Source organism: Panulirus ornatus, chromosome 19 (assembly GCF_036320965.1).
Source record: "Panulirus ornatus isolate Po-2019 chromosome 19, ASM3632096v1, whole genome shotgun sequence".
Lineage (NCBI taxonomy): Eukaryota > Metazoa > Arthropoda > Malacostraca > Decapoda > Palinuridae > Panulirus > Panulirus ornatus.
The window spans coordinates 3,266,281-3,289,364 of record NC_092242.1 but is presented as its reverse complement, the minus strand read 5'-3'; the positions used below and the strand labels follow the sequence as shown (position 1 = coordinate 3,289,364).

The window sequence follows — 23,084 nt, the reverse complement described above, 5'->3', positions numbered from 1 at the left end:
TTGCTGTATCGTCATTCACCTTGCTCCATTCGTCCACCATTCATAGACAGTAAGTGTGCTTCTTACATCCTTCATGACAACAACTTTCAGGTTTGATTTTATGTTCTGTCGTGTGTGTTTCATGTTCTGTCCTGTGTGTTTCATGTTCTGTCCTGTGTGTTTCATGTTCTGTCCTGTGTGTTTCATGTTCTGTCCTGTGTGTTTCATGTTCTGTCCTGTGTGTTTCATGTTCTGTCCTGTGTGTTTCATGTTCTGTCCTGTGTATTTCATGTTCTGTCCCGTGTGTTTCATGTTCTGTCCTGTGTGTTTCATGTTCTGTCCCGTGTGTTTCATGTTCTGTCCCGTGTGTTCATTGTTCTGTCCTGTGTGTTTCATGTTCTGTCCCGTGTATTTCATGTTCTGTCCCGTGTGTTTCATGTTCTGTCCTGTGTGTTTCATGTTCTGTCCCGTGTATTTCATGTTCTGTCCCGTGTGTTTCATGTTCTGTCCCGTGTGTTTCATGTTCTGTCCCGTGTGTTCATTGTTCTGTCCTGTGTGAGGTTTGTTCTGTCGCGGAACTGTTCTCCGTGTGTGTGATCACAGTGATATAATAACTTAAAGCTCATGATCAGGTCACCCCTCACTCTTCTCTCCCTTATGGTGGACAAATTTAACACACCTAGCCCTTCCCTGTGACTCACTTCTAATGTGTGTGTGTGTGTGTGTGTGTGTATGTGTGTGTGTGTGTGTGTGTGTGTGTGTGTGTGTGTGTGTGTGTGTGTGTGTGTGTGGAATCATCCCGATGCAGTTTATGTCGCATAGTTACGTCAGGTTGACCCCAGGAGCACGACCCTAGAGGGGTTTGGAGGGATGCCCCCCCCCCCCCCCCCCACCACGACCTGCCCTTTGACCTAACTAAAGTGGTCAGGTCAGGGACACCCGGCCGACGTATAATTAAGGGTCGCGCGTCCCCGCTGGCCGCGCCATCATAGTCAGAGGATTGTGGTACATAATGACACCTTTAATATTCACGACACCGCTTGTGTGTGTGTGTGTGTGTGTGTGTGTGTGTGTGGTCAGGGGTCGTGTTTGGTGGTGATGGGTGTTGGGAGGGTGTGTGTGGCCGACCTAATTTACAGCAGCATCAATTATGGTCCGTGTGTGGGGGATGGGATGAAAAAAAAAAATGGGTGGTTTGGGGCGGGGTGGGGTAGGGTGGAGGGGGGGGTGGAAGGGTCGATTATTACAGTGGAATTAGAAGTTTGGTAATGGAACAGTGACCGACACCATGACCCCGGGTCAGCATGGGGAGGTTCCCGTCAGGTCACGAGAGTGAGATGTGATCAGCAGTGAAGATGGGAGACATGAGGCTATGTGTGAGTTGTGTTAATGAGGCTGTGTGGGTAGAGATACGTGTTCGAGAAAGAGATTGAGGAGAAGGTGAGTGTGTGGTGGGCAAATATTTATGTAAACATCACAGGTCGATAGCGGGTAGGGTGATGGTCGGAGATGTGAGTAACCAGGTAACTGCTGGTAACGAGAGTGGGGGTCAGATGAGACGCGTGGCCGAGGTCTGGTGTGTGTATGGATCAGGCTGGGTTTTTTTTTTTTTCTTGTCAAAGGAAGACGTAATATAAAGCCAGCCTGACATCAGACGAGGGAATCGGCTGGGGTTTTCAGCGGAGGGAGTCACAGTGTGGAGTGTGTCCAGGTCATGTGTTGGGGCAGTGCTAGTGACGACGGAAGAAGGAAGGGTGGCATGTGTAGGGGCTGGGCACTCGTGTTGGCAGGGGCGGCTCCCGCGCGTCGTGCCGGGGTTGAAACACAGGACTTGTTGGCAGGGTTGGGTCAACCTGCCTTTATACATAGCAGTGTGGTCATGAGACGCGACAGACCAGGGTAGTTAGAAGAGGGGAAGTAGTCCAGTTCTCTGTTCCTAAAGGAATAATAGGGAGGGATGGCGAGTGGATAGGTGATGGGAATAGAGTCTTGGAAGACAGAGAGGACGATGTGAGGGATGTGCTTCTGAGATAGTGGATGTACGGGGAAAGGACAGATGCGGAGAGAAAGACTGTGAGAGGGTGATGTGATGGAGAGCAGAACGGGAGAGAAGGGATTGCACTGAGTGTGTGTGTGGGCGGGGGAGGCGGTCGCTGGGAGGGAAGTGTGTGTGTGTGTGTGTGTGTGTGTGTGTGTGTGTGTGTGTGTTCTGCTGTAGGTTGTCTTTCTGGAGAACTTGAGTCATTATTCAGGTGGTGATAGCACCTACCAGCCTACCTACTAACCTGCCTACCTACCTACCTACTAGCCTGCCTACCTACCTACCTACCTACCTACCTACCTACCAGCCTACCTTCCTACCTACCTACCTACCTACCAACCTACCTACCTGCCTACCAGCCTACCTACCTACCTACCTACCAGCCTACCTACCTACCTAACTACCTACCTACTAGCCTACCTATCTACCTACCTACCTACCAGCCTACCTGCCTACCTACCTACTTACCTACCTACCTACCTACCTACCTGCCAGTCCACGTACCTACGACGATAGTTTGGCAGTAGGCAGGACTTAACCTCACGAGAATACGTACTTACCAAGAACGAGTCGTGTGCCTTACGCCTTACGTGTTGAGGCTGAGAGAAAAGACAGCAGCTGCCTGGGCCAAGGGAGAGGCCCTCGGAAACATGTGAACGGCTGGTTCAGTACGCAGACGCCGCTCAGAGAGAGAGAGAGAGAGAGAGAGAGAGAGAGAGAGAGAGAGAGAGAGAGAGAGAGAGAGAGAGAGGATGGCTGGGTAGGGATCTAATATCCAGCGACAACCACCACCCAGGAGGCAAGACCCGGGGGGGGGGGATGTAATGTGATCCCCCCACCCCCACCCCCTCCTTCCGGTCGTCCCCCTCCCATCACATTTTGTTACATTGTTCTCTCTACTCCTGATTTCCATCGTATTTGTTATGTGCTCTTTGTTCCCTTGGTTCTTTTTCATCACATTCTCATTAGGTTTTATTAAATATTCTCTTTTAATTTCTTGTCCTTTTTTTCCGCAATTCTGCGTTGACTAAATTAACATTTTTTTTTTTTAGTAGCCTCAAGACATGATGAATATGAATATTACATGAATATTACTATTTCACATCACATTTACTCCAATATCACACGACATGAATATTAGTTGTGTGTGTGTCTGTGTGTGTGTGTGTGTGTGTGTATGTGTGTGTGTGTGTGTGTGTGTGTACAGGATAACGTAGGTGTTCATGAAGGTAGTGTCGCAGTTCCCCCACTGTGGTGATGCCCACGTCCTCCCTGGTGTACAGACTGACCCTTCTCCTCCTCCTCCTCCTGGTGGCAGGTGCTGGTGGTGCAGTTCGTGGACGTGGCCATGTTCAGCAACGGGAAGTTCAAGAACATCGTGGCGACGGTCGACTCGACGGACGGATGCCCCATCAGCCCCGGGGCCACCCTCACCCGACAGTTCCAGCTGAACCCGGCCAGGGGCACCATCAAGAACTGGATCGCCCTGGAGGAGTTCTACGACAGGGAGAGCGCCCTGGCCTCCTCCGTCACCAGGCTCGAGGCCCAGGAGAGGAACGTCTTCGCCATCTACGTCAGCTACTACGTCAAGGTGAGGTGTGTGTGTGTGTGTGTGTGTGTGTGTGTGTGTGTGTGTGTTGACTGCCGGGAAGAGTGGTGTGTGTGTGTGTGTGTGTGTGTGTGTGTGTGTGTGTGTGTGTTGACTGCAATGTTGTGGATAACCGATGCAGATAAGGTCAAAGGCCAGGCCTTCATAACCAAGGGGTTTGTTAATCTTTGTAATCAAGATCTTGCCACACTTGTATAAAGTATTTTCTCACAGATTTGAAAATGTTCACTTGCATCTGTTGTCGTCAGGAAACAAGAGATTCATTACTGTTGTTAAGACAACGTAATTGCGAGTAAGAAAAAAAGACGGTAATTCCAAGACAAATAAAAAAAGGTGGGATTTATCCGACACAGAGAAGGGATTACTGATTACATAGTATAGAAAGTTGGGCACACTGATTACACTGAACATTGTTACCTGTGCGTCAGGGAACCGGAGAAAGTGCGTCTTTTTTGTATGAAAATGACAGTGCTTGAGTGAGCTGTTATTTGGAGAGAGAGAGAGAGAGAGAGAGAGAGAGAGAGAGAGAGAGAGAGAGAGAGAGAGGGGTGGGGGGGGTGGGGGGGGGAGTTCAGCTGGGAAACGTTTGTTAAACATCATTTCACTCTGAAGATTCCCTTTTCGCTCCGATGCTTCACGTCTCGGGTGCCGAAGCTTCATATCTCGAATGCCGATGCTTCACGAAGAACAAGCCTCGAGTGATTCCTTCAGTCTGAGTCACACTTCAGTTTCAGAAACTCCTGAAATCATTCCATAATCACCATCCCTCCATTATATACCCGATAATACATATCTAAATTCATTCTGAGGGACAAAGGTAGGTAAAATTAGCATGAACCTCAGCTTCACTCACAGACTTTGGTAAAGGTAAACACGGAGGGCAAAAAAAAAAAAAGAAAAGAAGCTGAGCACCGTAAAGGAATAACTGGAATCCACAGAGAGTTACCAAAGCCTCTATGATCTCGTAGTAGAAGGATCAGGTCCTCCTCTACCGATGCTCAAAGGCAGCGCAGAAGGGATTTTTCCCTGTCTTGAACTATTGTTATGGCTGGGATAATCTGTTTGTTTTGGTCTCTGGTGGGTACAGAACATGGGAAGCGGAGCAACTGAAGATATAGGAATTGCTCTACTTCTCGTCGAATAAACGCCCTCTAATGGTCTGAGATCTCCTCCCATCCGTATTTTCCTTATTTTCTTTTTCTTCATATTTGCCTGAGTTCTAACCTGGAATTTCCTCCGTGTTCTTCTTCTTCCATGCGTTCTCTTCTTCCCTGAATTGTGGTCAGAAACCGTGCGTTCTGTCCTTACTACTAAGCGTTCTATTATTAACCTTGCAATCTGTCATTGATTATTGCGTTGTGTCTTTAATCCCACACAGCTGTCGTCCCACTTCTTATTTCTTTTTTTTCTCCAGCAGCTTTGAATATCTTCCATTAGTCTGTCCTGTTTCGCATCATACCCATATTTCTCTCTCATTCTTTCCTTATGATGTTGACCACAATTTCCTGTGGGTTCATCTTCTCCTTGTCTAGAATTTCGTACGTATTGACCTGATTACTGGTATCAGAACGGCCGTTGTGATATTTGCTTTTTTCGTACACCGCTAAGTTCTAGAGGTCCCCCCTTCATGTCTTTCCCATCGCCTGCTACCTCACCCTCTCCCTACACCGCTAACCTCTGGGACTCTGTACCTACTCGTGTATGTCCTCACACACGGCACCTGACCCTATCTAGATGACCAGGTTTTTCCACTTCGTCTTATTAAAGCTGTTTAGGTTGTATGATTTCCATTTTACTTCTTTACTTCTGTCCTTGTTTACCTTTTTTCTTTTTTTTCCTCCCAGTTAGAGCCAGGTCTGGCCCCCAGGACATCACAGAGAAAGAATACCCTTGATGTTGGGGGTTCAGGTGAAGATGTAATTATTGTGGTTGAGGGTAAATGCATGTGTTAAAAAATAAACGTATCGTGCAGATGACCTTCAAAGCCGTTTTCTTCCGCAGGTAACCTGAGAGCACGTTTTCTTCTGCATTTAACCATTGATTTTTTTTTGTCTTTTTTTTTCTTCCAGAGACTTTAAATAATCCATTTTTTTGGCAGGTGGACCTGGAAGAAAAAAAAGGAAATTTCAAGCAGGTGACAATTAAAACCCCTTTTCTCCTGCTGGTGTCCCTCAAATCCTGTTTTCTTCAACAGGTGACCATTAAAACCCATTTTCTCGAACCTGATCACCTGTTTTCTCCACCATCAGACCACGCGAAAGAAGAAGCTAAATTTTTTTCTTTTATTTTTTGCTGCTGCTGCTGCCTGCTGGTGGTGGTGGTGGTGCTGCCTGCTGGTGGTGCTGCTGCCTGCTGCTGGTGGTGCTGCTGGTGTAGGTGAAGCTCTTCACGAGCGCCATCGGAGGTGAGGTGAGCGTCAAGGTGCCCTTCAAGCTCATGAGACGACAGATCGTGGAGGACGCAGCCACCAGCACCAGCAGCCAACCTGGCCAGGTGAGGCACACCTCCCTCCCTTCCTCCCTCCCTCAACACCCACCACACCTGCTCGCCTCCTGCATCCTGCATCCTCCTCCTCCTCCTCCTCCTCCTCCTCCTCCTCCTCCTCCTCCTCCTCCTCTTCCTCCTCCTCCTCCTCTTCCTCCTCCTCCTCCTCCTGACTTATACTGTATAGTTAGTCAGTCCCCCTGCCTCTCTCTCTCTCTCTCTCTCTCTCTCTCTCTCTCTCTCTCTCTCTCTCTCTCTCTCTCTCTCTCTCTCTCTCTCTCTCTCCTGATAGATCATGATGAAGAGAGAGTGCGCCCCCCGCTCCCACCCAGGGTAGGCTAGTGATGGAGTGTGGAGTGGTAGCGCCAGTGTGTTGTGTGGTCAGCTCACACCACTGGTGAGGGGGTGTAGATAGCCTGGCTTAACGCCACTTGTGTACTGACTGTGCCAGACGGCTACATGCAGGCCACCGCCAGGACGGGTGTCAATTTATGACCCGATATTGAATTCTGACGAAGGAAAACGTGATTACGGGGGTCTACTAAGGAGAGAGCACACACACACACACACACACACACACACACACACACACAAGTACACACAAACAAACACAAGTCCAACAAAAAAGATTAACGTATGTTGGAGAGGGGGGGGTGGCACTGGGTGATGACGTCAACTCTCGTTTTGACGCCACAGTTACTGTGACGTCACCCTCCCCATGACGTCACTGGGCCAATGTTATTTACCGGGCTTCGCCTGTCGTCAGCGTTGCCAACGAACCAGGGCGGGAGTTTGGTGAGAGCGTGCGGTGGTGGTTGGCAACCCTGCCATGCCATCTGGGAAAATGTCATTTGTTTGGGAATAATAATAATACTGGACCATTACGTGTGGATGGCTGCTTGTTTGGCCAATATCTGAGGTGATTTTACTCACTTTTGTCCTTTAATGGAACGCCATTAGAAGTATCATTCATATATATATATATATATATATATATATATATATATATATATATATATATATATATATATATATATATATATTTTTTTTTTTTTTTTTTTTTTTATACTTTGTCGCTGTCTCCCGCGTTTGCGAGGTAGCGCAAGGAAACAGACGAAAGAAATGGCCCAACCCCCCCCCCCCACACATGTACATACACATGTCCACACACGCAAATATACATACCTACACAGCTTTCCATGGTCCACCCCAGACGCCTCACATGCCTTGATTCACTCCACTGACAGCACGTCAACCCCTGTATACCACATCGCTCCAATTCACTCTATTCCTTGCCCTCCTTACACCCTCCTGCATGTTCAGGCCCCGATCACACAAAATCTTTTTCACTCCATCTTTCCACCTCCAATTTGGTCTCCCTCTTCTCCTCGTTCCCTCCACCTCCGACACATATATCCTCTTGGTCAATCTTTCCTCACTCATTCTCTCCATGTGCCCAAACCATTTCAAAACACCCTCTTCTGCTCTCTCAACCACGCTCTTTTTATTTCCACACATCTCTCTTCCCCTTACGTTACTTACTCGATCAAACCACCTCACACCACACATTGTCCTCAAACATCTCATTTCCAGCACATCCATCCTCCTGCGCACAACTCTATCCATAGCCCACGCCTCGCAACCATACAACATTGTTGGAACCACTATTCCTTCAAACATACCCATTTTTGCTTTCCGAGATAATGTTCTCGACTTCCACACATTTTTCAAGGCTCCCAAAATTTTCGCCCCCTCCCCCACCCTATGATCCACTTCCGCTTCCATGGTTCCATCCGCTGACAGATCCACTCCCAGATATCTAAAACACTTCACTTCCTCCAGTTTTTCTCCATTCAAACTCACCTCCCAATTAACTTGACCCTCAACCCTACTGTACCTAATAACCTTGCTCTTATTCACATTTACTCTTAACTTTCTTCTTCCACACACTTTACCAAACTCAGTCACCAGCTTCTGCAGTTTCTCACATGAATCAGCCACCAGCGCTGTATCATCAGCGAACAACAACTGACTCACTTCCCAAGCTCTCTCATCCCCAACAGACTTCATACTTGCCCCTCTTTCCAGGACTCTTGCATTTACCTCCCTAACAACCCCATCCATAAACAAATTAAACAACCATGGAGACATCACACACCCCTGCCGCAAACCTACATTCACTGAGAACCAATCACTTTCCTCTCTTCCTACACGTACACATGCCTTACATCCTCGATAAAAACTTTTCACTGCTTCTAACAACTTGCCTCCCACACCATATATTCATAATACCTTCCACAGAGCATCTCTATCAACTCTATCATATGCCTTCTCCAGATCCATAAATGCTACATACAAATCCTTTTGCTTTTCTAAGTATTTCTCACATACATTCTTCAAAGCAAACACCTGATCCACACATCCTCTACCACTTCTGAAACCACACTGCTCTTCCCCAATCTGATGCTCTGTACATGCCTTCACCCTCTCAATCAATACCCTCCCATATAAATTACCAGGAATACTCAACAAACTTATACCTCTGTAATTTGAGCACTCACTCTTATCCCCTTTGCCTTTGTACAATGGCACTATGCACGCATTCCGCCAATCCTCCGGCACCTCACCATGAGTCATACATACATTAAATAACCTTACCAACCAGTCAACAATACAGTCACCCCCTTTTTTAATAAATTCCACTGCAATACCATCCAAACCTGCTGCCTTGCCGGCTTTCATCTTCCGCAAAGCTTTTACTACCTCTTCTCTGTTTACCAAATCATTTTCCCTAACCCTCTCACTTTGCACACCACCTCGACCAAAACACCCTATATCTGCCACTCTGTCATCAGACACATTCAACAAACCTTCAAAATACTCATTCCATCTCCTTCTCACATCACCACTACTTGTTATCACCTCCCCATTTACGCCCTTCACTGAAGTTCCCATTTGCTCCCTTGTCTTACGCACCCTATTTATCTCCTTCCAGAACATCTTTTTATTCTCCCTAAAATTTACTGATAGTCTCTCACCCCAACTCTCATTTGCCCTTTTTTTCACCTCTTGCACCTTTCTCTTGACCTCCTGTCTCTTTCTTTTATACTTCTCCCACTCAATTGCATTTTTTCCCTGCAAAAATCGTCCAAATGCCTCTCTCTTCTCTTTCACTAATACTCTTACTTCTTCATCCCACCACTCACTACCCTTTCTAAACAGCCCACCTCCCACTCTTCTCATGCCACAAGCATCTTTTGCGCAATCCATCACTGATTCCCTAAATACATCCCATTCCTCCCCCACTCCCCTTACTTCCATTGTTCTCACCTTTTTCCATTTTGTACACAGTCTCTCCTGGTACTTCCCCACACAGGTCTCCTTCCCAAGCTCACTTACTCTCACCACCTTCTTCACCCCAACATTCACTCCTCTTTTCTGAAAACCCATACTAATCTTCACCTTAGCCTCCACAAGATAATGATCAGACATCCCTCCAGTTGCACCTCTCAGCACATTAACATCCAAAAGTCTCTCTTTCGCACGCCTGTCAATTAACACGTAATCCAATAACGCTCTCTGGCCATCTCTCCTACTTACATAAGTATACTTATGTATATCTCGCTTTTTAAACCAGGTATTCCCAATCATCAGTCCTTTTTCAGCACATAAATCTACAAGCTCTTCACCATTTCCATTTACAACACTGAACACCCCATGCATACCAATTATTCCCTCAACTGCCACATTACTCACCTTTGCATTCAAATCACCCATCACTATAACCCGGTCTCGTGCATCAAAACCGCTAACACACTCATTCAGCTGCTCCCAAAACACTTGCCTCTCATGATCTTTCTTCTCATGCCCAGGTGCATATGCACCAATAATCACCCACCTCTCTCCATCAACTTTCAATTTTACCCATATTAATCGAGAATTTACTTTCTTACATTCTATCACATACTCCCACAACTCCTGTTTAAGGAGTATTGCTACTCCTTCCCTTGCTCTTGTCCTCTCACTAACCCCTGACTTCACTCCCCAGACATTTCCAAACCACTCTTCCCCTTTACCCTTGAGCTTCGTTTCACTCAGAGCCAAAACATCCAGGTTCCTTTCCTCAAACATACTACCTATCTCTCCTTTTTTCACATCTTGGTTACATCCACACACATTTAGGCACCCCACTCTGAGCCTTCGAGGAGGATGATCACTCCCCGCGTGACTCCTTCTTCTGTTTCCCATTTTAGAAAGTTAATACAAGGAGGGGAGGATTTCCGGCCCCCCGCTCCCGTCCCCTGTAGTCGCTTTCTACGACACGCGAGGAATACGTGGGAAGTATTCTTTCACCCCTATCCCCAGGGATAATATACATATATATATACATATACACACACACACACATACACACACATACGCACATACACACACACACACACATATATATACATATGAAAAATGTAAGAAGCAATTCAGAAAACAAACTTTTAGCTTGAAATGAATGAAAAAAATGAATGTCACATAATGGTTCAACCTCTGGCTATGGAAAAGGAAATGTACAATTTATTCACACAAACGTCAATAGCAGTTCTCATCAATTTCACCACTGTATCAATAAGCTTCAATATATATAAGCTTCAATATATATATATATATATATATATATATATATATATATATATATATATATATACATATATATATATATATATATATATATATATATATATATATATATATATATATATATATATATATATATATATATATATCACTGCTTCACTTCACAGGATATAGTCATGGATAGTTTACTGTAGAAACAGCTGTATTATATATTCAAGAGACTTAAAAATTCGCGACTCGTTGAAATTTAAACCCGGAATCAGCGTTGCGCGTTCAGCCATGATACAAGAGCCACATTGATTTCAGAATGATGTGTTATGAATAAATTGTTGACTTTGGAGGAAAACAATGTATTTCTGGAGCGTGTATCATTATTTTCTTCTTCACATATTTTTTTTTTTTTTTTTTTTTTGGCACAAAGTTATATTCGGGGAAAAATCTTAGTGTGATTACTAAGGCCAAAATATGAGGGAGGGTGGGCGGCGTCGATGTACGCTGGCAGTTGATTGGATGTTACAGGAATTAATTACGGGAAGGGCGAGGGTAAATTCCCTGGTGTTATTAGCGAGGGACGCCTCTAGCATTAATTACCTACAATTTTGATACAAACTTTGCCTAAAAGTTGACTTGTTCTTGATGCACAGTTCTGAATTAGGGTAGTTCAGTCGTTAGCGGGTGGTTTGGACGGATTCTGTCTGCACTTCTCTCCCGTGCACATAGATAGACATGACTGTTTCTTGTTGTTGTTGTTGTTGTTGTTGTGTGTGTGTGTGTGTGTGTGTGTGTGTGTGTAGCTAGACAGATGGGGGAACATTGAGACAGGCCCAAGCGTGGACAGTTCATGGTCTTATCTTTGAATGTGGGAGATCATTGGGTGGTGGATGTATATACAGACACATGACTTTATGTATACCTGTATGTATACGCAGACCGTACATACCTGTATGTATACGCAGACAGTATATATAGTGATAGATTCAACGATGTTTGATACACTCATACATTGCCAAATGGTAATCACATTATAGCTATATGTTCTTTATTTTTGATATGTGTTTTTCAATTGGTTAATGAACGATATACACAAGAAGCACAAACATGACAGAAGACTAGGAGATAAATAGGAGGACTGATACACTTTTCATTATTGTCGAGTTATATTCAGAACTTACAGAAACTTTGGGAGCAGAGATAATGACTTAAAGGTAAATTAACAGTGGCCATAATTTATGCTCTAGATCCTTATTTCTATCAGATATATTTAACTTTTTGAATGAGTATTTGTTTATAGTAATATTAGTACAAGCATATGTTTTGACTAAGAGAATTATCATAATTGTAATGAATTAATTTTTTCGAGTGTGAGAAAGAAAACATTCATACGATCGACTTTGCAAGCTTAATTTCTGTGAAGTTCATTTTGTTTCCCATAGAGATATTATGTTATAGGTCACCCTAGCTACAGGGAGGGAGTGAGTGGAGTAGTTATTCTAATGCCTAAGGTGATTTTGATGGTTTGTTTTTTTTATACAGTCTCCCTCACGAAGGCCGGCAGCGACCAGACGTGTGGAGGTGTACGATTCGTTCATAACGATGTTAATAATTCTGTTGTCCGAACACAGTCGCTTCCAGAGGCCAGTGGTGAACCCTCGGTACCCCTCGAGCCCGCGAGCCCCCAGCCAACGGGCTCCCAGGACGCGGAGCCCCCCCAACTCGCCGCGGGCTCCCAGGACGTGGGGGCACCCCTGGAGGAGTCGGAGCGCCCCCACCAGGAGGAGGCGGATGAGGGTGGTGGTGGTGGTGGTGGTGGGAGGGCATTGGACAAGCTGGGAGGGCGGGGTCCAGCCGTGGTGTCCCGCTGCCTCCGACTCTGCAGACTTTGCCTTGGTCGGTCTCCCCCACAAACCTCACGCTAAGTCACACAGCTTGTCTCGCTGCTTGCATCCCGCCTCACACGCTCTCTCTCTCTCTCTCTCTCTCTCTCTCTCTCTCTCTCTCTCTCTCTCTCTCTCTCTCTCTCTCTCTCTCTCTTTACACCTCTCACTCACTCACTCACACACACACACACACACACACACACACACACACACACACACACACACACACACTCTCTCTCTCTCTCTATGCCTCTGCACACACCTTCTTTTCTTCTGAAAGAGATGCTGCGGGTGTTCACTTGGATGATATAGCCAGCACCTTAGAGAGATGTGTGGAGGATGGCATAGCTTTGATCCTACACCCAATCAGAGAAAAGTTTCGATGGTGATTACGTCTGTCATGAACTACATTAAGATATGACCTTAAGTTGACCCGAAAAGCCTAGTCTTGACCTCTTGCCATCCTCCAGTAAATTTGATACACGTATTTTTTTTTTCTTTATTTTTCTTCTTTTGTTTTCCATCTTTGCTTACCATTTTTGTATCTACCGTTTGCCTCAGTGTTGTTCCTGCTTCCCCAGTGGCTGTGAGCCTGCCGTCTCATTCCTTTGTAAATATGCAAGATATGTGTGTGTGACTTTGCCTGTGGTCATGTAGGAGAACTAACCAATAGGCTTTGTTTGTCATGGCGGCCATAGTTGCTGGTTCTATATTAATATATTTGTATATGATGGTTGACCAGTCGCATGTGCTTCGTGTTAGTAGTACAAACTAAACTATTTTCCCTAATATCTAAAAGTTATTATTTTTCACATAAATCATGTAAGTGACAAGTTGATATATATATATATATATATATATATATATATATATATATATATATATATATATATATATATATATATATATATATATATATATACATATATAAAGGGATGTCACATGTTGGTAGTATAGATAGTGATAGAGATACTGTCATCAGAATATAAACCATACACTGGGAAGGAAAGCCACTTCTACAACTTGATTTCCCGGTCAGGTAAACAGCCCTACCCTAGCACTGTAAATAGATAAATAAATGAATCAATAAATAAAGAAAATTTTATTGAATTCAAGCAGCCATTCAGCTGGAGGAAAATGTTGAGAAATGACATAATTGAGATCATAATAGTAACTAGTTAATCACGAAACAGTTTAAGATCATTTTGGGGCTGGAGACTTCTACATTTGGGATAAGGACACGAGTGGAAGTTTATCTTCATAGCACAGGAAGTTTTACAGAGCAGATATTACGGTTTATATGTTGGTGATTATCTGAACATGACGTGATGTAAAAGTACATATAGGCTGAACTGCAGCTGGATTTATTTGGTAATTTTAGGGACTCTTTTGGATAATGTTATCCTTGAGGAAGGCCCGAGACTCAGGGCTTGGTCTGTAAGGCTACGTAACCCTGAGGCAAAGTAACACAGCGGGATAGTGTAACCCTGAGATCAGGCGCCCACCTCCACCCACGTACTGATGTCAGTGGGACTCCCACTGGGTGGGATCAACACGGGATCTGGGACGCCCCACGCTCCCCCATCTCTCTCTACCCTGTTCCCTTTCGTATTGCCTTATCTTGTTTCAAGCGTCTTGCTTATTTTACCCCTTGCTCGTTAGGGCGTCCAGCAGACGACGTGCGGGTGTATGTGTGTGTGAGGATGCTGGTGGAGGAGGAGGAGGAGGAGCGGTGGCTGGTGAACAGGCTAAACTGAATCATGTGATCGTGGATGTCAGCCACACACTTGAAGTTTCAGAAGTTTTATAATAAAGTTCAAGAGGTTGGAGTCCCCACTGGGTGTAGTAGCACTCACTCCCCAGGCATCACATAGAGGATAATTACATACGCAGTGTACCGTGCAGAAAGGTAATTACGCCTCTTGATATACCGATGAATAATCATTAGCCACCTTTTAATATAATTTACGAATTTCATTATTCATGTGTTAAGATCTTTCGTGAAGCCAGTGTTGCTTGATATGTCTCATTATCAATGCAAACAGCCACATTTACTGTAAATGATAAATCATGACTCCATGTGTTCAGAGAGAGGGTAGAGCAGAACGGAGAAATGCATGATGTTAACATAGATAATTACAGATAACCTCAGGTGAATTGTTGACCTAAAGCCATGGCAGCCAGCGTGGGGAAAATGTATATGAATACATAACATCACTGATGGCAGCCAGCGTGGGGAAAATGTATATGAATACATAGCATCACTGATGCAGTGTAGAGTTGGCTGGTCAAGGTTTTTCGGCCTTGTACTTCCTGAACATACCACAGCTATATTCTGGCCACACCACAGCTATATTCTGGCCACACCACAGCTATAGTCTGGCCACACCACAGCTATAGTCTGGCTACCGCAGCTATAGTCTGACCACACCACACATATAAGCTGGCCACACCACAGCTATAGTCTGACCACACCACAGCTGTAGTCTGACCACACCACAGCTATAGCTTAACCACACCGCATCAGCTATAATCTAGATGTCAGTATGTATTCAGGCTGAGAAGAAGGAGGAAATTCTGATGGTCATATTAAAGAAATATTTATGATGGTTATTATTCTTGTGTGTTTATATGTTAGTGTTTCTGACTGTGTCAATCTAACGGTGTTTCTGTCTGCCTCTCTGAGTGTTTGTTTTTGTTTGTCTGGTTAGCAATGTGTGTGTGTTTGTGTTTGTCACTTCTGTTGTTATTGGTTGCCTTTCCTTGTTTGTCAACCCCTGAAGGTAGATGAGTGTATGTGTTCATGTGTATGTATGAGTGTGTGTGTGTGTGTATCTGTGTGTACTTAAACGCGTCTGTGTTTGTCGTCTGCATGACTCTCTTTTGTTTCGCGTGTTTCATTGGCTGGTTGGCTATGTATCTCTGTGTACATGGTATTTATTTTTTTTGTCTAGCTCGTTAGTTTTTTTTTTATGTGTTAGCCTTTATGTGGGGACGAGGAGGGGGGAATGTAACAGTTGGCTGGCTGTCTCCCTTGGCCTTAGAGAGAGAGAGAGAGAGAGAGAGAGAGAGAGAGAGAGAGAGAGAGAGAGAGAGAGAGAGAGAGAGAGAGAGAGAGAGAGAGGCGCCATATCCTTCCCCCGACCTGGTGTGTTTGACATGACCCAGAAAGAAACGTCCCGGCCAGCAATTCAAAAATGTCGTCTCTTCAAACTGACAGAGGTTGGAAAACTCTGGGAAGGGAATGTGAAACCCTCCAGACTGAATGATACAAGGTCGAGAGTGTGACCCACCGTTATTCATGGGGTCGTCGACCCTACTCGCTGTACTCAAGGGGTCGAGTCACTGTGCTCAAGGGGGATCGATCGTCCCTGTAATCAAGGGGTCGAATCACTGTACCCAGGTAGTTGCGCCATCGTGGTTCCAAACACCGTCATCATGTACAGAAGGTGAGCCGTTGGTTTAAGGTCATTGTGGTGACGAGGTGAAGTCATCATCTTGATGGGATGAAGACTCTCGCCTTCAAGGTGAAGTCATGGTGCTCTCATGAGAATGACTCCTCCTTCACGGACTTCATGGCCGTCGCGAGATGGAACCCAGACATTCAGCTGGTCGAGTCATGAGGTAAAGTTGTGGTGGGTCACGTCTCCACCAGCATCTTCCTCCTCAGTCCCGTCTCACTCTCTCTCTCTCTCTCTCTCTCTCTCTCTCTCTCTCTCTCTCTCTCTCTCTCTCTCTCTCTCTCTCTCTCTCACCAAATAACTAAACGAGACACCGGGTTACCTCCCAGCTGGGGAGAGGCCCCTGGGCCGGCTCTGGGGATATTGCGTCGTGTATTAGAATCATCAGTAAAGTAGTAGAAAAAGTCAGGGTAACGCGAATAGGATGAGAAATTGGATTTGTTGTGGCGTAATTTGATGTGAAATTGGATTGGTTACGGAGCCAACCCAGGAGGAGAATTTCACGATATTGTGGATTTTTCGAAAAAGGAAAAGAATAATTGCCATTCCCCCGTTCTTCATCTCTTGTTGCTTTGAAGAGCCCTATCAGATGTTCCAGAAATATTCCATGTAGTATAAACGCTGTGGAATATTTGATATTCACGTAAAAGACATAAATAGAAAAGGAAAGACGCTATTGGACTCTCGGTTAGTTTTTGAATTCCAATATGGAGATCCGATGGAATCGAATATCTCTTTTTTTTCTTTCCCTCGCGCGCGTTGTGGGCAATATGTCTGCCTCCCGCACGTCTCGAAGCCACAGAACCCGTGACGTATCAGAGACCAGTGGTCCCACAGTATCCAGAGACCCTGCGCAGACCCATGTGGTCTGTTGGTATCCTCCCTCCCTCGTGGACAGCTACCGCTGGGTCGAGCTCCTCCTCTCCCGGGGTCTCTCATTTCGTCAGCTCGTTGTTCCCTTTGAGCGGGGCGTCGCGTCGCTTAGATCCTTGAGCGTGACGGTACGATCCTTGAGCACGACGGTACGACCCTTGAACACGACGGTATGACCCTTGAACACGACGGTAAGATCCGTGGGCACGACGGTATGACCCTTGGGCACGACGGTACGACCCTTGGGCACGACGGTATGACCCTTGGGCACGACGGTACGGCCCTTGAGCACGACGGTATGACCCTTGAACACGACGGTACGACCCTTGGGCACGACGTTACGACCCATGAGTAAGGCCATGTGATGCTTTGGCATTGGTGTCCTGACCTCTTGACCTGACCCTAGCAGGCGACATCCAAGGGTCGTACCGTCGTGCCAAAGAAATCAAGGATGACCACGTCGTACTGTCAAGCTGAAATTATTTTGAATCACATTTGATTATTTTTGTTACATTTAATTATTTTATGTACAATAGTAATAGATAGTTGGTAAATGACAATTATTTTGTGTTACATTTAATTATTTTATGTACAATAGTAATAGATAGTTGGTAAATGACAATTATTTTGTGTTACATTTAATTATTTTATGTACAGTAGTAATAGATCGTTGGAAAATGACAATATATCCATTTTAGCAGTTTAAGAAACTGCGTCTGTGGTGCTCCTGAGTACGGGGTTGCATTAAACTGTTCCTGAAGGCAGTATGTTACTTTCTACATGTTACACAAGTTTTTCATCTTTTATTTTTTTTTATTTTCTTTTAGATTTTTGTAAATGTTTTTTTTTCCGTTTTCATGAACACAGGAACCTGACGAGTTATTGCCTTTGTGTATCTCACAGGCAACAACCGATGGGGCCCCGATTACTACCTCCCAGTCCATGTTTGACCTGACCTCGACTGACCCAAGGCGCGGCGCAGCCAAGACGCGCAGGTCACCTCCCTCTAGGTCCACCAGCGAGGACTCCGGCCGGTGCTCGGTGGCGGGCCGGAGCTGCGTCGACACGGAGCGCTTCAGGACAAGCCTTCAGATCCAGTCGCGGGACCCGAGTCGCCTGGTGGACTCGGCTTGCTGAGTCACGCGGGTCGCCCGCTTGGCCCGTGACCTGACCAGCGTCGACCCATCACCACTCACGTGCGTCAGGGGCGTCGCCCAGTGAGCCGAGGGAGGGAGGGTGGTCGTGTTGTGATCGTGTTGTGTATTTGTGGTGTTCAAGAAAAAGTGATACATTAAGATCATCAATATTTTATTATTACTGTCATCGGGAACTTCCCTAAAGATCGATTGAATATATATATATATATATATATATATATATATATATATATATATATATATATATATATATATATATATATATATATATATAAAGTATACATATTTATTTGTTTGTGTATCTGTCTTTTTAAAAAAAACGAATGCATAGAACATGAGGAACATCATTATGAAAATTATATATATCAGTGCAACAGTTGACGTCATGGCATCCATATGTTCGACATCATAAAGAAAGCAAATTGTCATCGTCTTACTTCATTTGACTTCATATTTGAGTATGGACCAGCCCCGTGACTACAGGTGTAGAGGAATTCAACTTAAGAACAGGAATGATGGAGTCTATACAGAACTGTGTATGTCAGTGGGTTATTTACCTTGGGTTCAGTGGCCCACTTTGGACCACAGTTGCATTTCCTGGATGGTGGTCACCTTGTGAGTCGTGGGACATGCCTCTCTTTCCGCCTGTGTGGGTGATCACGGGAGGAGACGTGTGTGTGTGTGTGTGTGTGTGTGTGTGTGTGTGTGTGTGTGTGTGTCTCACTCAACACACGAGCGTGGTGGAAGTGCTGGCTGGTGTATCAGCGTCACAGAACTCTGGTGGATGCAAGATTACCTGAAGCTGAAAACAACATTGTCGTGCACTTCCTGAAACACTCATCTTTCCAAGAAGTAAACAACCTTCATCCAGTCACCATGGCAGCTTCAGGAGGTAACCACACACCATCTTCAGCCATCACCAGTACCTCGACGGTGTGGCTTGCCAACCATGGTGGTGACGTATCCTCTCACCAGGTCGTACCGTCCTGGTCAGTGGATCAGGTACATATACCTTTAGTGAAGAATGATTCATCGTCATTGCCTTACGTGTATAACTTTATGTATATTGTTCTCCATATGAAGATTTCATTGAATAATAAACAGCTACGTATATATATATATATATATATATATATATATATATATATATATATATATATATATATATATATATATATATATATATATACGAGTCTTGGAATCTTTGCTAGATATTTGAGAGGATATTTTAATTATTCGTGCAGACGTGACATAAACTGTCAAACTCTGTCACCCGAATGAATCAGGGGCTCTTTGTCATGGCATGCGCTCTTGGCCCCTTCATGACATTCTGCCACTAGGATCAACCCCATCGCCAGAGCTTCTACGTATTCAACTCATCGTCATATCTCCGGCATGCTCAACCTCATCTCCCTCACGTACCTCCTTCATCTTCAAACCTCCTCGTCACCTTCATCATCGCTCCCACATACTCCTCATCCTCCTCCTCATATCTGCAAGCTTCTCATCCTTTTCATCATAGCTTCTACATATTCAGCCCCCATCCTCACCACCATAGCTCCAACATACTGGGTATTATCTCCCTCAAAACTCCGACATATTCAACATCATTACCATCCTGGCGGCTCTGTAAACTCCTGATGGTCATCTCGAGATCCACACACCGAGAGAGTGTGTTTCGAGCTCTCCACACCTGCTCGTCAGGTCTTTATTCATCTTTCTTCCCTTTGAATTAAAGTTTAAGGCTTTAAAACAGCGTGAAGCTCAGCTGAGGGTCCGAGAGACGACGCTTCCTGAAGTAACCGTAGGTTGACCAACCACAATGATCTACTAAAACAGGGGAAAGGGTGTATGGTAATAAGTCACCACTAATTATGATTTTCGTCCTTGTTAAACTTAAAAAAAAATGGAAAGTTTAGTGGATGTAAACTATGATAAATAGAAAAAAAAATATAAAAGAAAAATGGGACGTACTTTATATACTCGACAAATTGTGGAAATTATTTGATCTCTTACCACATGTTGGCCTTATTATCATCATGGAAGTGTGAGAACAACCCAGAGGTTGAACTCCCGTTTAGCTTTCTCGAGACTAGATCCCGCCTTTCCCTAGCTCAATGGTTGCTTGCCTAGAGGTAGAATGGCTCGACTCCACTCGTCATGAAAATGTTGCATCTTTTCATTAATGCTTGCCTTGTTATTGAGGGAATATTCTTGTTACAGTACAGTAGCTTTTTCACTGCAGTTTAATGAAGTGTTAATGAAGCTCTCACTGATGGCTTGTAGGATCAGGCGTTTGTGCTTCAAGGTCGGTCTTGTCATATGGAAGACTCGCTGTCGTATGTGAGTATGGCAAAGTTATACACCACAATTCTCTAAGAACCAGGACTGAAATAAGCAACAAAATCCCATTCTAATTCTCTCTACGAAGTGCGGGTGTGATAGAAATATAGCCGCAAGTTAGGCACTTTTCTTCCATAAATATAACCGAGGATAAATTTTTTGGGACCGCTTTCGGGAAAAGTTACAAAGACGATTAATTCGGGTGTTATTTTCATCGACTTACACTAACAAGCGTCAGTCATATTACCAGCTTACAACTCGGTGTTCTAATATCACTTGTTTCCCTTGGTATAATCAAACAGAACATATGTAAGAAAAAGGATTTTTAGCTTCTTGATGAAAACAAATTGTTACAATGCCGGACCGCAACTGCCGGAATAAAGTGATGAATCATTTCTTGTATACAAGGCAGCTGTTTATTATAACAATATTATGTTTCATTGTCAATTTTAGACGTAATGTTGGAACAGTCTGCATACAGGACTTTGGGACATCTAAACTTAAAATATATTCTTGTGTTGTATCCACTACCATCTTTAAATTTATTTGTGAATTAAGAGTTGAAGGATAAGTTGGTAGCTCATTTCATAATCCACATTTGGTAGATTGTAAATTTTTTGTTTGTCGACAGGGATGTTAATGTTTAGGTCTTGCTCTCTTTTGATCGTTAATCTGACTTCAGAATATTTTTCATTTTGAAAAGTTCCATTAATGGTGATCAACATAAAATCTTATTCTTAGTAAGAAAAATATAGCCAACGTCACTTCCGTGTAGACAATAACAATAGAGAAAGCTTAGCACTGCGTGAAGCAGCCATATACCTCGCTTCTCGATAATCAAATAAAGTGTAAATCAAATACACCAGAAAATACAGACGCTCTTTGATTATATGGCGATTAGGAAAAGAAAAGGAAAAGTAGACAGAAAAGGAATGATTAATACGGTGTTATATTAGTGCATACACTACGGAAATCTTGCCTTATCCCGTGTGTGATACGCTCTTCGTGAACATGATGACATTCCATTAAGTTAATTTATGGACACAGTTTGAATATAAGAGATAGGCTAGTCATTCGTTCAACTACTTTCTCAGTGGTTGAAGAAATATTCCTTAGATTCTCCTTCACTAAGTATAAAAGACAGAATATTCGAAATATGAAGTTTGGAAATGAAATCGGTCACGCTGATCGTGTGGATTTTCCTCGGTCGATCATCTTTGCAATCTTTTATAAGATAAATCCTGTTCTTCAACAGATCCTCTTTCTTTTCTTCCATTAGTTCGTCATGGAATGGAAATCTCCAGTAAATCATGGACGCGATTATTGATGCATTTATTGAAACCTATTTTGTTAGAGATTCTGTAGGAGCATAACACACCGCAGCAGTGACCCCTGAACCACTCTGCTTCTCAACACCAATGGCTTCGCTATGATGCCCGTTTCCCGCCGTTGAAGCAATCAAGCCGATAGAGACGTTTGTCTGACGTCAACAATAGATCGGGGTGAAGACGAGACGACATATATGATTTTTTCAGCTTTATATAAAAGTGCCTATTGGAAATGAAAAACTCCATATGTTAGTGTACTTAATGTATAAGAATAACAGCTTTTGAGATGACTATATAGATCCATATATAAATTCTAATGTTACAAAAGCTGTTGCATATACAAGACAATTAAGCCGTCTCGTTCCAGCTAGTATGTGTCTTCAATATCTCCAACCAATCGGAGAGCAGACCAATTAGAGAGCTAGAGTTAGCGTTGAATGGGCAGTGAGCTTTTTACGTCACAATGTCCCACCCGCTGCTTGCATTCTGACCAATAAGCTGCAAGATCTCTTTCTCTCTCTCTCTCTGTCCCCACTGCTTTTAAAAGGTAGCATTTTTTGAAATAAAGTCCTTAATTTTTTTTTTATATGCTTTATGTTATGTTAGTTCAGTCAATGATGAGTACTTTTATAATGTGAAGTTTGCCCAAATACATGCAGGTGAAATGTTGAAGATAATATTAGATATATTAAAACAAAAAAATTAAAACAAATAGGGGAGGGTCAGAGGTTTTTTTGAAATAATGAATTTATTGTAATTTGTATTCTGTAGATTTTATTGCTGTTATAAAGTGCATCAGAGTCATGTAAAACAAAATATATAAATATATATATATAATTTGTGAAATGGAGATTCTACATTTGGTTACGTATACCAATAAAACAGTCCAAACGAACAATTTTATTTACATCCCAAATTCAGTATTGTGTTGAATGCCCAGGCAATGCTATTATATATAGATAGATAGATGTGTGTGTGTGTGTGTGTGTGTGATTACCGGTTACAAGTGAAGAGAGAGTTCTACACCACCACCTTTGCTGACCCGATACCCAGGGGTCGTACTTCCTCCATTATGGTCGGTGGTTACCTGCAATCTAATGCACGTGTGTCTATTTACATCAATGTAAGAATTACGGCAATGCATCTTCCTCATACGCCATAGCAACACATGAAGTACAATGTAGGTTGTTCCACCGTCATCACTTGATCATGCATAGTTTTGCTGAGGTAAAAACTATTAAACTTACTGACGATTGTTGAGCAATGCGTAAATGATGATGTATCGTAGTCTGGACGATTCTAGACA

At 43.8% G+C, this 23,084-nt stretch overlaps 1 protein-coding gene across 3 annotated transcripts in view; it reads left to right on the top strand.

The window, feature by feature from the left end:
* LOC139755319 (arrestin homolog) overlaps positions 1–22,645 on the top strand; it is a 143,955-nt gene extending 121,310 nt beyond the window's left edge. For 2 of the 3 annotated variants that reach the window (XM_071673451.1, XM_071673450.1), the window contains exons 7-10: positions 3,339–3,611; positions 6,006–6,122; positions 12,362–12,626; positions 17,854–18,042. In XM_071673451.1, the coding sequence (XP_071529552.1) occupies positions 3,339–3,611; positions 6,006–6,122; positions 12,362–12,626; positions 17,854–17,900 (702 nt within the window). In that variant the 3' untranslated portion in view covers positions 17,901–18,042. Of the gene's footprint in view, positions 1–3,338; positions 3,612–6,005; positions 6,123–12,361; positions 12,627–17,853 lie in introns of all 3 variants that reach the window. The other variant, XM_071673452.1, reaches the window with a different exon arrangement.
* The last annotated feature ends 439 nt before the right edge of the window (positions 22,646–23,084 follow it).